The sequence below is a fragment of the Rhinopithecus roxellana genome, chromosome 1 (genome assembly GCF_007565055.1).
Source record: "Rhinopithecus roxellana isolate Shanxi Qingling chromosome 1, ASM756505v1, whole genome shotgun sequence".
Classification (NCBI taxonomy): domain Eukaryota; kingdom Metazoa; phylum Chordata; class Mammalia; order Primates; family Cercopithecidae; genus Rhinopithecus; species Rhinopithecus roxellana.
The window spans coordinates 131867685-131883364 of record NC_044549.1 but is presented as its reverse complement, the minus strand read 5'-3'; the positions used below and the strand labels follow the sequence as shown (position 1 = coordinate 131883364).

At 44.5% G+C, this 15680-nt stretch overlaps 1 protein-coding gene across 1 annotated transcript in view; it reads right to left on the bottom strand.

The window, feature by feature from the left end:
- Window positions 1-15680, bottom strand: part of MCF2L2 (MCF.2 cell line derived transforming sequence-like 2) — a 251181-nt gene that overhangs the window by 103191 nt on the left and 132310 nt on the right. Inside the window, exons 11-14 of the mRNA XM_010366223.2 lie at window positions 11461-11652; window positions 8179-8370; window positions 6235-6412; window positions 20-120 (exon numbers count right to left, since the gene is read on the bottom strand). Coding sequence (XP_010364525.1) covers window positions 20-120; window positions 6235-6412; window positions 8179-8370; window positions 11461-11652 — 663 coding nt within the window. The remainder of the gene's footprint in view (window positions 1-19; window positions 121-6234; window positions 6413-8178; window positions 8371-11460; window positions 11653-15680) is intronic.

Sequence of the window (15680 nt, the reverse complement as noted above, 5' to 3'; positions counted from 1 at the left end):
AAAATAAACGTAATTTTACCTTGACTTCAAATTTAGTCTCATCGTCTTCCTTTCTCCGGGAGTTCAACTCTGTCTCTGTATAAGGTTCCTCAGACGTTCTCAGAGGAGGAGCTAGAAGGACTAAGAAAACCTGCCATTAATTTGGTTATTTGACTTCTAAATTATAACTCAGAGCACTTTGTCTGACTTGGACAAATAGCTGGACCATGTCAATGTGGTTAACTAAAAAAGCTCAGTTGAGCTGCTGCATTGATTTCCCAGGTGGTGGATGAAATTGGAGGTGAAGGAGAGACACAGAAAAGAAATAGAATCCTTGACTCCAGGGACTTGACATTTCAGCAGAAGAGAAAAAAGTCACACCCAGCACCATATGAAACATCAAACTACAATAAATCTATAAATATAGTAATGTGGTAAAGAACGGTAGATTTTCTGTCATTCCCATTTTTAAGACTCAGCTAAAAGGTCACTTTCGGCTGGGTTTGGTGGCTCACACCTGTAATCCCAGCATTTTGGGAGGCAGAGGTGGGCAGATAACCTGAGGTCAGGAGTTCGAGACCAGCCTGGCCAACATGGTGAAATCCCGTCTCTACTAAAAATACAAAAATTATCCGGGCACAGTGGCATGTGCCTGTAATCCCAGCTACTTGGGAGGCTGAGGCAGGAGAATCACTTGAACCTGGGAGGCAGAGGTTGTGGTGAGCTGAAATCGCGCCACTGCACTCCAACCTGGGCGACAGAGCTAGGCTCCATCTCAAACAAACAAACAAACAAACAGGACACTTTCCTCATGAAGTCTTCCTTATTACAAACTTTATGGATTCCTTTATGCACTGCTGCTTTGGCATGCATCATGTGTACAGCGTAATGTTGCACTTGATGTTGTTCCTGGATTCGAAGACTAAATTCTAGGTGCTGCATTGTATTGAATATATTTTCCATTATAAAGGTAATTAATTTTTGCTTATTATAGAAAATCTGAAAAACACTAAAATCTTAACATTGAAGCATAGTCACTTAGTATATTTCCTTATAGTCTTCTTTCAAATGCTCTCCCTCTTTTTACACACATACATGTACACACACAATCATACTATGATTGTACTGTAAGAGGATGGCCATGCCTGCGATAGCCAGCAGTTGTTGCCGGTATAATCTGATGGTATAATTGTTGGATTCCAGAACTGGTGGACGCACATTTATCAGTGAATGGGAGGACTGTGAGATAGAATCAGTTGACTGAGTCAGGAAGAAATTGGGCTGTCTTGCTCTTGCTCTTTTCTCTCGGTCACTATCTCCCTTCTCCCCTTCCCACAAGGTCCTAGACACCTGGGAAATATCCTTTCTTTAAGCTCCATGGCCATTTGGTAGTAAAACTGGGACTTGGAGAGGAGAAGCCCTGGTTAGGCCTCAAGGCTTCCTAACCCATCTTACCAGCTTTACCAAGCATTGTGGGTGATGGCCACAAGGCTAATCGATAAGAGGTACTTTGAATTCTTATTTGTCATAGTCGCCACCCTTGTATATGCTGGTCCCTTGGGAAACTCACAGGAGATGTGATTAATCCCAGGCAGGATTTGAGCATTTCTTTTTTTCTTTTCTTTTTTTTTTTTTTTTTGAGATGAAGTCTCGCTCTGTTGCCAGGCTGGAGTGCAGTGGTGTGATCTCAGCTCACTGCAACCTCCACCTCCCAGGTTCAAGTGATTCTTCTGCCTCAACATTCCAAGTAGCTGGGACTACAGGCACGCACCACCATGCCCAACTAATTTTTGTATTCTTAGTAAGGATGGAGTTTTACCATGTTGGCCAGGATGGTCTTGATCTCTTGACCTTGTGATCTGCCTGCCTCGGCCTCCTAAAGTGCTGGGATTACAGGCATGAGCCACTGTGCCTGGCCGACTTTAGCATTTACAGGTCCCAAGACCAAAATGCCCTTCATCAAACGCCCCCAATATATCACCCTGATTCTTAGCTATGATAGACTTGAGGGAGGTTGACATCTGACCTCCAGAAGCTCCTCCCAACCCTTTCATTCTGTGAGCCAACTGGAAGCAGCTTGGGCTTTCTATGGGTTTTTCATAGATGTTATGTTGAAAATGGTAGAAAAGTACACTGCTACCCCAGGTTATATATATTACCATTAATGCTGCTTTGTAATAACAGACAATCCTTTGGGCTCCTCCCTCTCTGTGGGATCTCTATAAAGTGAGTGATTCCAGGCACAATAACTAGATGCTAGAAATGGATGCACAATAATTGGTGACACCATGACTGAGAAGCACCTGTCCTTGACACTGTAAGTAGAGTGAAGCAGTGAAAGGCAGGGCCACAGAAGCCACACTACCAGTGTTCAAGCCTTGCTCTTCCATGCATGAGGCACACATGATTACAGTCACCTCTGTGCCTTACCTTTTTCATCTGTAAAGTAGGGAAAAATGAGAAATCCTATAGTAAAGGGCTGTGATGAGGCTTTAATGAGTTCATTTGTGAAGAATGTAGATCATATACAATGTATAACACATTTTAGCTATTATAGTCACATGGCATTAAAAAGTTTTTTCACATTCCTTATGGACTTCAGAGGTGTTAAAAGTTGTAGCCAAGGCATCCAGCTAACAAGAGTCAGAGCTGAAATTCCAGCTCTTAAGCCCTTCCACCCATCTTCTTTACACTGTGAAATACCATTGCTTATCTTGGCACAGACTCAGCTACTAAGGAATCAGACAAAAATGTTTGAAAAGCCTTTTAGTGACTTGCTAGAGTCCACACTCAGTAGATACTTGCCAAAAACAAAAGTGCAGGATCGTTCTGCAAAACGAGCTAGTTGTTTGACTTAAGTCAATGACAACCTGTTCAGACTTGACAAAGACCTATTTATTCTGGAAAGGAGTGTTATCTATTATGAAATCTTGTATTTGAAAAGCCGAGAAACACATCTCTAATTCTTGCTTTATTTAGTTGAAACAAACATATGTTCCTTGAAACAACGAATGAGGCCAAGTCGTAGATGTGAACATGGTTTAGCTTGAGGGAAGATGAAAGGTCAAGAGAACAAAGTTCTGTTTCCAATCATCTAAGAAGGATGTCTCTGTGTATGTTTGGGTATGTCTGTGGTATGTGTATGCAAGTGTGTTAAAGTGTGTACGTGGATGTGTGTGTGTATTTGCAGATAAAATTCAGGAAATAAATACACTACATGTTATCAGGCTTACTTCTAAAAAGTAGGATACGTGGTGGAAGACGAGGGACTGTAAATTGTACTAAATGGAGAATTACCAAAACACACCACAATTTTCAGATAAACAAAAACTGAAAGAATTTATTGTTAACAGGCCAGGCACAGTGGCTCACAACTGTAATCCAAGCTCTCAGGGAGGCAGAGGTGGGAGGATAGCTTGAGCCCAGGAGTTCGAAACCTGCCCGGATAGTATAGCAAGACTCCGTTCTCCACAAAAAGGAAAAAATAAAGACAAGAAAAGAATTTGTTGCCAGTAGACTCCCCAACAATAAATACTAACAGAAGCTCTTTATTCTGAAGAGAAATGACATAAGATAGTAACTCAAATCTATAATAAGGAATGAAGAACCCCAGAAATGGTGAATAAGGGGGTATGTATACACACACACACACACACACACACACACACACACACACACACACACAGAGGTATTTGTCTTAATATTGAAAGCAAAGATTGTAATACCATAGTGGGGGTTTAACATATATAGATGTAATATTTATGATAAGAATAGCACAGAGGATGGATGGGGAGCATATGGAAGTATGACGTTGTAGATTTCCTATATTTTGCATAGAGTGGTAAGAAACTAACTCAACAGATCATGACAAGTTAAGATGCATATGGTAATCCCTAGTCTGGGTGAAAAATAGTGCAAAGAGATACGATAACAAGCCAATAGAGGAATTAAAACAAAATATTAAAAAATATTTACTAACCCAAAAGAAGGTAGGAAAAGAGGAATAGAAAGTACATGAGACATAAAGGATAACAAAACAGGAGCTCTAAATCCAACTATATCAATAATGATGATGGATATAAACATAAAAATCTAATCACTCCAATTACAAGGCACAGGTTGCAGTGTATAAAAAGGCAAGGCCCAACTATATGCTGCCTACAACAAATATACTTTAAATACAAAGAAGAATAGAAAACAAAAAAATATGTTGTGCAAACACTAAGCATGAGAAAACAGGAATGGCTGTGACAATATCACACAAGATAGACTTTAAGAGTATTTCTAGAGATAAGGAGCGAAGAAGAGACATTTCATCATTATAAAAGGGCTAATATATCTGCAAGACATAAAAACCATGAATATATATGTGCTTAATGACAGAGCACCACAATACACGACACAAACAAATGACATGTACATCCCGCCCAAGGACAGTTTATTCCGAGAATGTACAGTTGTTTTCACATTTGAAAATAAATCATTGTAATTTACCATATTAACAAATAAAGAAGAAAAACCATATCATTATCTCAATACATGGACCAAATAAGCATTTGAAAAACTCAATAATCATTCATGATAAAAACTCTCAAAAAATAGAAATAGAAGGGAATTCCCTCAATCTGATAAAAGACATCTGTGGAAAACCTATAGCTTACATCATACTTGAAGGTGAAACTTCAACCTTTTTCCTAATATTGGGAAAATACACGGATGTCTGCTCTCACCATTTCTGTTTGACATTGTAGTGGAGGTCCCAGTCATTATAATATGACCAGAAAAAAAAGTACAAAGATTGAAACAGAAAAAGTAAAAGTATTCCTATTCACAGATGATAGGATTATATCTCTCTATAAAAATCTATTCCTATTCTTAAATACGGTAAATTCCATTCATTATAGGGTTAAAAAAATGTGAAATGCCTAAGGCCTTTACACTCAAAACTACTGCATTGTTAAGAGAAATCAAAGATGACCTAAAAAACATAAGTTATAACATATTCAGGAATTGGAAAAGTCAATATTGGTAAGATAATAGTTCTCTCCAAACTGGCTCATATATCCAGTGTAATCCCTATCATAATCCCAGCAGAAATTGAAAGGTGATTCTAAAACTTATGGAAAAATGAAAAGGACCTAAGATAGCCAAAACAACCTTGAAAAAGAGCAATCTTGGAATATTGCATGACTTGATCTTAAAGGCTAACTAATAAGCTATAGTAATCAGGACCATGTGGGATTGGCATAAGAACTTACCTATTTTTTAAATCTCTGCTCAAAGAACCAATTTTACTACACCATTGCTAATAAAATGTGGGCCTTTTAAAGGTCCTCAATGGAGTCTATTGTATGCTGTTATCATTACGTTGTTATTATTATGATGCATTTGTTGTTGTTGTTGTTGTTGTTGTCGAGATGGAGTTTTGCTCGTCACCCAGGCTGGAGTGTAATGGCACAATCTCGGCTCACTGCAAACTCTGCCTCCTGGGTTCAAGCAATTCTTCTGCCTCAGCCTCCTGAGTAGCTGGGATTACAGGCGCCCACCACCATGCCCAGCTAATTTATATATATATAAATAAATTTTTTTTTCTTTTTTTTGAGATGGAGTCTCGCTCTGTCGCCCAGGATGGAGTGCAGTGGTGCCATCTCGGCTCACTGCAAGCTCTGCCTCCTGGGTTCATGCCATTCTCCTACCTCAGCCTCCTGAGAAGCTGGGACTACAGCCACCCGCGGCCACGTCTGGCTCATGTTTTGTATTTTTAGTAGAGATGGGATTTCACTGTGTTAGCCAGGATGGTCTCTATCTCCTGACCTTGTCATCTGCCCACCTCAGCCTCCCAAAGTGCTGGGATTATGGGCGTGAGCCACCACGCCCAGCCTAATTTTTATATTTTTAGTAGAGATGGGGTTTCACCATGTTGGCCAGGCTGGTCTCGAATTCCTGACCTCAGATTATTCACCCGCCAAGGCCTCCCAAGGTGCTGGGATTACAGGCGCGAGCCACCGCGCCCGGCCTTTATGATGCATTTTTTTTTACTCCTTCAGTAGATTGTGTGTTTCTCCTTACATCCAGGCACTTGGTGTCATCTAAGTGTTTATGTCTTCCATGTCTGCGCTATGGCATATCTGTAGTCTGTTTTAAACAGTATCTGTTAAAACAGTGACCATTATCCATTGTACACAACCAGTCTCAGTCCTTATGTTGCTGGAGAAACACAAAAGCCACAAAGCTGCTTTTCCTCAAATAACCTACCCGAGGTGGAGGGCTGGCTGGTTTTCAATGACACCCATTTTGGTGAAGACTCAGGATGTGGGGCCACAGGTTGCACTGGACGAGTCTGTTTGGCTGCCAGTTTCATCAGACTCACTTGCCTCTTGTGAAATATTTCCTGGACATCATCCAGCCTCTGCAAAACTTTCTGAGCTTTGGCCTGCAGTAACAAAAGCAAATCATGATGAACAGGTCTCTCTGTATACAGCCTGAGGACACGAAGCATTCCCTTACTCCCATCTTCCCCTACTCCCCCCATCCCTACCTCCCTCAGGTGACCCCCTCTGGGCATCACTATGCAAGTCGTTGCAGGTCCTGCCATGCTCCAGAATTGTGCATCTAAGGATCAGCCTCTCCTACTTGAGACCCTTGAGGGCAATGACTACATCCTTGCACTATGGCATCTCCAGTGCCTGGAACACCCTGGCACAGGAGTTTGAGACCAGCCTGGTCAACATGGTGAAACCCCATCTCTACTAAAAAAACAAACATTAGCCGGGTGTGGTGGCTGGCACCTGTCATCCCAGCTACTTGGGAAGCTGAGGCAGGAGAATCGCTTGAACCCGGGAGGCAGAGGTTGCAGTGAGCCGAGATCATGTCAATGCACTCAAACCCAGGCGACAGAGCAAGACTCCGTCTCAGAAATAAATAAATAAACAAACAATTAGAATACAATGTGGTTTGTGTCATGTTAGACAGAGCAAAGATTTTGGCCTGAGTCCCTGGATGGACTTCAGGGCATTCCCCAGAATTACATGAACAGTTAGACAGGCTGGATATAATCTGTTTGTTCCTCCACCGCGTCTTCTCTTCCCTGCTGTGTGCCCAGGAAGCTGACTTAAAGAAGCTCTTAAACCAGAGGTGCAGACAAGGTGATGTGGCTCTCAGAGGAAGGTGTGCTATCTACAACCCTGCTGGCTTCATGGAAGAATGCGCTTCTCAAATGCAAATCCAATCAAGTTATCCCCTGCTTAAATCCAAACTCTTTCATGTGGCCCACAAAGCCTACCTTGCCTTCCTCTCTCTAACCTCACCCAAAACACACTTCCATTGCTCTCTAGGTTCCACACCCTGACCTTTTGGTCTGCACTGTGCCAGGCTCCCTCCAGCCCTGAAGCCTTCGCACATGCTGTTCCTCCTGTCCGGAAAGGCTCTCCCATCTTGTCTACTCATTCTCCAGGCTTTAGCTCAAGTGACTCTTCCCGAGAGCCTTCTCTGACTCCAGTCCAGGTCAAGTTCCTCTGTCACATGCCTGACCCTGAATCCCTCCTTGACAGCACTTATATCAGCTTGTAATACATTTTTGTGTGATTATTTTGTTAATGTCAGCCTCTCCCACGAAACTGTAAGCTCAGTGAGGGATGGAAACATGCCTATTTATTTCTTTTTTTTATTTGAGACGGAGTCTCACTGTGTCGCCCAGGCCGGAGTGCAGTGGCACAATCTTGGCTCACTGCAAGCTCCGCCCCCCCAGGTTCACGCCATTCTCCTACCTCAGCCTCCCGAGTAGCTGGGACTACAGGCACCTGCCACCACGCCTGGCTAATTTTTTGTATTTTTAGTAGAGATGGGGTTTCACCATGTTAGCCAGGATGGTCTCGATCTCCTGACCTCGTGATCCACCCGCCCGCCTCGGCGTATTTCTAATCATCACAGTATCCTCAGCACTCAGCACAATGTGTGGTACATCAGGAATGCTCATAAGCATTAATAGAGAAATGACTGATTTGAGTCAGATGAAGGTCAGTATGCCAGGATGTTCAGGCCAGGAGTCTAAGAGGCCACCAGAGGGCTTTGGAATCGGTGAGCCCACTCAATACAGCCTGCTCAGTACACCCTGCGTGCACTTTATCAGGAAGGAGATACAGTCCCTCCCTCCCCTATCCATTTCCCAACCATAGGATCAAAATAACCCGGAAGCATTACCTTTGCATCCAGGGTGAGCAGCAACTCAAACTCACTGTAAAACTCCTTGGGGCTGAGCAACGGGTACTCCTTGGCTGTGCCCAGGAATGTTGCAATGTCATTCAAGGCGATGTCAACCCCCTCTCGAGACTGGCACTTGTCTACAGCTTGGGAAGCCAAGAGGTAGATTCCTGCCTCACACCATTGGCTGACCTTCGGAAAGAAACAGTGCCTTGTGCACTTTGCCTGACCACAACTCAGAGCCACCATAATCCTCAGCAGGTCTGAGCTTGTCTACAAGGATTCTGAGACAATGGAAAATTGTCATGGGACGGCATAAAGTTTAAGGGGTCTAACCACTGTAAATTATACTACGAGGTGGACAAGCCCAAACCAATCTACACCTGTCCACTTCTCAGGGAGGTCACTTGGTCAGCAAAATGAGTCATATAACGTTCTTCTCTCTTCCACTGACGGGAATTGCTACATCTCCAGGAGGAGACAGGTAAATATGTATTTAATTTGAGACAGCGTTTCACTCTGTTGCCCAGGCTGGAGTGTAGTAGTGCAATCATGGCTTAATGCAGCCTGGAGAGGTCTACCCCAGGCTCAGGTGATCTTTCCATCTTAGCTTCCCAAGTAGCTGGGACTACAGATGCGTGCCAGCACACCAGGCTGATTTTTCTTTCCTTTTTTTTTTTTTTTTGAGACGGAGTCTCGCTCTGTCGCCCAGGCTGGAGTGCAGTGGCCGGATCTCAGCTCACTGCAAGCTCCGCCTCCCGGGTTCACGCCATTCTCCTGCCTCAGCCTCCCAAGTAGCTGGGACTACAGGCGCCTGCCACCTCGCCCGGCTAGTTTTTTGTATTTTTTAGTAGAGACGGGGTTTCACCATGTTAGCCAGGATGGTCTCGATCTCCTGACCTCGTGATCCGCCTGTCTTGGCCTCCCAAAGTGCTGGGATTACAGGCTTGAGCCACCGCGCCTGGCCTTTTTTTTTTTTTTTTTTTTTTAAGAGACAGGTTTTGGCCGTGTTGCCCAGGCTGGTCTCAAACTCCTGGGCTCAAGCAATCCTCCCACCTCAGCCTTCCAAAGTGCTGGGATTACAGGCATGCGGCACTGCACCACCCAGCCTTAGAGCTACATATCTCTTAGGCTGGTCTAACCATAGAGAAATGTAATCAATGGCTTTTGGGGTTTACCTGCATCCAAATTGGTTACGAGAACACAGGGTGATTAATGAGACATTAGACCCTGCCCTTACATTTCCTGGGAGAAGGGAGTGTCCCTTTTAACAAAAACACAACTTTCCTCTTTGGATTCCCAGGCGATCCCTATTTACATTTACTGGCATTTGTCTTTCCTAAGGAAGCAAGAATGCAAAGCTTTGTAACTCAGCACAGCAATACTCAAAATTGTGGATGCTGGGAGGACGTCAGATAGGTGATGAATTCTAATTATTCAGATTTTTTAAAAGACTCATTTTCTTTGCTCTTCTGAACTCTACTGAGACACCTGAACAGAAAGACAGGGGACCCTTATGCTACCTGAAGAGTTAAATGAAAATAAGCTTCCAGTGCCAGTACCTCTGCATTTCCATTTACCATGTGACCTGAAAAGCAATATAAATAACTATACAGAGAAAAAAAGATCAAAATGGAACACTCCAAAGCGGTTGTCTTTCTAAGTGGGAAAATGATAGGCAACTTAAATGTTTGTCTCATTTTTTTTTCCCTAGATAATCTAGGGAAATGAATGTAGCACAGTGAATATGTGCTACATTTAGAATAATAAAAATAAAGATATTTCAGAATTAATAATTACCATTATGCAGGGGTGGGGGGTAGTAGGATATGTACACGCACATGAGTAACCTTTTTCTTCCTACATTTTTGGATTTCCACAATAATATGAACTCATGCTTTGATATATGCTGTGAAAACTTTCTCTTTACCCATCATGCCTAGATCTGCAAAAAACATTAGGCTGGGATTTTCCGTAGAGTTCCTACGGCTACTTGCTTTCTCTCTCTCTGTCTCCCTCTCTCCGTCTCATACCCATGTGCGCGCACACACACACACACACACACACACACACACACACCACTCTGGAGCAAAAATGGAGTTAGCAAAACAGCAGCTGATCCTGCAGCGAGCTCAGCACACAGAGCAGGCTGCGCACCAGCCCCTTCTGAGCCACTTGCTTCTGGAACAACTGTATTTCATTGACATTAAAATCCCTTTGGCAATGGGATGAGGTAAGCAACCGGGTGGGTGACCCCTGGCATGCAAGAGGAACAGCTGTGGGGATGGAGCATGCTGACTCATTGCCATCAGTCACATGCTGCCCGGGACCAGCTGACAGGGAAGACTCCAGAAACCACTGCTCCTGCTGACTGGGAACATACCCTAGAGGTCACCTCCAAAGGGCACCAGGGTCTGCACACCCCTCTCCCTGTGGGCCCCTGGCATGCAGCCTTGCTGTCTATCCTGTGAAGCCTCAGTGTGGAATCTGGCAGGTCTGACTTCAATTCTGGCTTCCCCTGTTTGCACCATGTATGGTCTTGGGCAGTCAGTTCCCCAGGGTTTCTTGGTGTCATTCCTGCACCACCTGCACCAGAATCATTTGGGCGCTTTAGTAAAATACTAGTTCCTGGGCAGCATTCCAGACCTACTGACGCTGAGTCTCCAGCCCTGGTGCATAAGGGAATCTGCCATATAACAGCTCACTAGGTATTCTTGTGTGCTACATTTTGAGAACCAGCAGAGTATCAGTTTCTGCCTCTGCACAATGAGGCCATTAATACCTTCCTCAGAGGTTGTCTTGAGGATTATAAATAGAAGACATAATTATGTTCCTGGTAGAAATAGAGTAGGTGCTTGATAAATGCTAGGGCATATAAAATGGTCATTATTACTTCAGCTTCTCCAAGAAGAATCAAAAACCTTTGCCTTTATATGAGGGAAGCACTCTGCAAATATAGTGCTTGGTTCTCTGTACACCTGAAAGGGAATCAAGAAGTGTTCCCACAGGGCCAGGCCAAAACACACTCTTAAAGTCTGGCTCCACACAGATAGAAATGGCCTTTAGTTAATTTAATGGGATGTGGTGGGATGGCCAACGCACTTTTTACCTTCAGTACCTCTTCAACCTAGGATCTGCACACTTTGAATGCCTCTTGAACATCTTTTCACATAAAGCACTCGAGCCTGTCAGCAATCACACAAGGACGGGAGGACGAGTATAATGGAAGCTGCTTCACAGAAAATCTTGCAGACATCACGTTCTTGGCTGTGTTTTGCTCACCTTGTCCAGCTGTCTATGAAACTCTAAGGACTTTCCTAAAATGTTCCATTTTTTCTTGTTTTCATTGATGAAATCGTCACAGAGGTGCCTGAGCTCCACACACCGGGGCCTGATGGTGTCTGCTGCATAATGGTGGCTTTGGATGAGCTGGTCCCCAACCAGTGCCAGCAGCTGGGCCTTTTCCAGTGGCTCCTGCAAAGTGAACATGCACAGCCAGGCATCAGAAGTCAGGGCATCGTGAGGCTGAGAGCTGCCTGGTACTGTGTGCTCCAAGTCTGGAGGGAGGCTGGGGAGATGCTGACCCAGGACGAAGGCTGGAGAACCTGAGAAAGCTCTGAATGGTTCCAGGTCCAGGAAGTTGAGCCTGGCCCGGAGTTGTCTATACTCTAAACAATAGCAGTCATTCTATTGTTGAGTTCTGGGCTAGACATTGAGGATATAGTGCTGACAAGCCAAAAATTTTCAGATTAATGGAGAATTAAGATATTAACTAAATTACACAAATTGTTAAATTATTACAATTGCAATACATTCTAGGGCAGAAAAGCATGGAGTGCACATAATAAGAGATTTTGAATACCCCTATTAACTAAAGGAACAAGAAGAGGAACTGACACTTGTCTTTGAGGAGAGTGGGGGGTGAGCTGAAGTTGAGACACTGGTGAAAACTGGGTTTGGACAACTCAAAGGTGGTCATGACACTTAAGAAATATGCTTGTCTAGGCTGAGTGTAGTGGCTCACACCTGTAATGCCAGCACTTTGGGAGGCCGAGGTGGGTGGATCACTTGAGGTCAGGACTTCAAGATCAGCCTGACCAACATGGCAAAACCCTATCTCTACTAAACACAAAAATTAGATGGGCGTGGTGGTAGGTGTCTGTAATCCCAACTACTCAGGAGGCTGAGACAGGAGAATCGCTTGAACACGGGAGGTGGAGATTACAGCGAGCTGAGATTGTGCCACTGCACTCCAGCCTGGGTGACAGAGCAAGACTCCATCTCAAAAAAAAAAAAAAAAAAAAAAAAAAAAAAGAAAGAAAGAAAGAAAGAAAAAAAAAGAAATATGCTCATCTAAACCCTTTCCCAAAGCCTGTAAGGGCCCTGTTTGCACTGACCCTGTCTGCTCAATCACATTTCCTACCTCTTTCTGCATGACACTTCACTCTAACCACACGTGCCAAGTTTTCCTGTTTTTTTAAGCATTTGTTCATTCATCCGTCTCATATTATTGAGAACCTACTAAGTGCCAAACACTGTCATAGGTGCTGGGGGTTCATTGGTAAAGAAAGCAGGCAAAAATCTCCACCTCATGAAATGAAGCTTACATTTTAATGGGAGACACAGGCAATAAATAATTGCATGTGTGGATTATATGGTATCTTAGACAGCGACGAGTATATGGAGAAAAATTAGATGATGGGGAGGGCAGGGAGTGCTGGAGCTAGTATTTTAAATTGGATGGTGAGAAGGTCTCCCTGAGCAGCAGTACTTAAGCTATGCAGAAAAGACTTCACACAGAAAGGCTGAGATTAGGCTGGGTGTGGTGGCTCATGCCTGTAATCCTAGCACTTTGGGAGGCCGAAGCAGATTGCCTGAGTTCAGGAGTTCGAGACCAGCCTGGGCAACACAGTGAAACCCCACCTCTACTAAAATACAAAAAATTAGCCAGGTATGGCAGCGTGTGCCTACAGTCCTAGCTACTCTGGAAGCTGAGGCAGAGAATTGCTTGAACCTGGGAGGCGGAGGTTGCAGTGAGCCAAGATTGAGCCACTGCACTCCAGCCTGGGCGACAGAGCTAGGCTCCGTCTCCAAAAAAAAAGAAAAAAAGAAAAAAGAAAGCCTGAGACTACAGCCTTAGAAAGAAAGACCCAATTGTAAGATTGGCCCTTTGCTGGCATCTAGGAACTTAGATTTTGGGAAAGTTCCCTCCATTCCCTGATGTGAATAGCTCACGATGCCTGAACTGTTTGTGCAAACAGTATGGTTTATGGTGATTACCTGCTTTTCTTCTGGGAGTCTGAAATCTTGGTACTTGCCAGACAGAAGCTGCCGACATGACCAGCCACCAATAAAACCTCTGGGCGTTGAGTCTCTAATGAGCTTCCCTGGTATACAACATTTCACACATGTTGTCACAACCCACAGATGGGGGCACGAAGTATGTCCTGTGAGACTCCCACAGGACAGGATTCTAAGAAGCTTGAGCCTGGTTTCCTCCAGACTTCACCTCGCATGCCTTTCCCCTTTGCTAATTTTGCTTAGTACTTTTTCATCATTACAGATTGTAACTCTAATACAGCTACGTGCAGAGTCCTAGTGAATCTTCGAAGAAATGTGTGCATGGTCTTGGGAGCGCTCTGCACACAAGCCGAGACCTGAAGTCAGGGACAAGCCACGCAGTACTTGGCTGGGAGGTGAAGGCGTGTTTGACAAGTTCGGGTAGCAGGAAGGAGGCCAGTATGGCTGCAGCAGAGGGAGCAAGCAGGAAATGAGTGGAAGACGTAACCAGAGGAAAGCGGGCATTCCATGGCGGGGGCCTTGCTGCCCTTGTAAGCACTTTGGCTTTTTCTAATTGTGAGAGGAAAGTCCCTGGGTTCGGAGGGAGGATCTCGAGCATGTTTTTGGAAGGCTCCAGGTACAGTGTCCAGAATAAGAGGAAATGCAGGGAGGCCTGTTAAGGGGCTGCTGCAGGAATCCATCTGAGAGATATGGCTTACAGCTGATCACCAACCTAGCTCCTGACTCGGCCTTTCTCTGGATTGCTCTTCCCTGGGTCATGCAGAACTCAGTTCCCGGGTCACCTCCTCACAGGGCTTCCCCGGCGAATATATCTGAAGTCATTCTCTACAACCCATTCACCCACTCATCTAGGCCCTCTCCCTCACTTTAATTCTTTAACAACACTCACCTCTATCTAAAAACTATTTTCTTTATTTACTTTAATGTAGAATTCTTGCCTCCTGGCTGGGCGTGGTGGCTCACGCCTGTAATCCCAGCACTTTGGGAGGCTGGGGTGGGCAGATCATGAGGTCAGGAGATCGAGACCATCCTAGCTAACATGGTGAAACCCCGTCTCTACTAAAAAGACAAAAAATTAACCAGGCATGGTGGCATGCACCTGTAGTCCCAGCTACTCGGGAGGCTGAGGCAGGAAAATCGCTTGAACCTGGGAGGCGGAGGTTGCAGTGAGCCGAGATTGTGCCACTGCACTCCAGCCTGGGTAACAGAATGAGACTCTGTCTCAAAAAAAAAAAAAAAAAAAGAAAAGAAAAAAAAAGAAAAAAATAATTCCTCCCTCCTCCACTCACTCCCACCAAAATGTAAGTTCCATGAGAACATTTAGTAGACATGCAATAAATATTTGATCAACAAATTAAATGAATGAGCCAGTGAGCTACATGATGCAGTGATCTGCTTGGCTGGAACTCTGTGAGGTAACCTTGACTTTGGCATCAGCACAGATGACTGCCACATTCCGAAAGGTCTCCAGGAGTAGAGAGCCCATGAGCCCCCTTGTCAGCCATGCTAAGCATCCAGTGCATCATTTTCTGCTCTGCTTTAGCTGTTTACAGTAACGTAAGGAGTCACGGTAACTCCAGGTGTGGACAACTTGCCCCTCTCTTAACTTGCACTAGTTTATGGTTTCAACAATTTCCAAACCCCTTTCCTCCTACCCTCCCAGTCATTCAAGAAGCCCTGCAGGGGCCATTGCCTTCTTAATGCCTTTCAAGTTCTGACCCCGTCTCTGCCACCTCCTTGTCACTGTCTGCTCAGGCCTCATGGTTTCTCATGGGGACAGCTGGTCTCCCTGCTTTTCTTCAGGCTCTCCTTCAAATCATGCTCCAGACTGCTGACAAAGCAGTGATTCCAACACATCTTATTGTGTCTACATCGCTCCTAAGCTTCAAGCCTTTTTCTGGGCCCCCAGGGTCTTCAGGAGCAAGCTTAAACTCTTGAGCAATGCACACAGGGCCTTTCGTTATCTAGCTCATACCTGGGTGTGCCTCTTACCAAGTCCTCCTCCACTTCCTCAACTCCATTCTCTGCTGCAGCCATACTCATTATCCATTTGTTGTTCTCCAAATATTCAGGCAGCTTTAGGCCTCCATCCCTTCTCCACCTGCTGTCTGCCTAGAAAGCCCATCCTTCCCTACTCCCCCTCACCCATCCTCTACCACACCCATACTCCTCTGGGGCCAGCTCAATCTAAATTACATTTC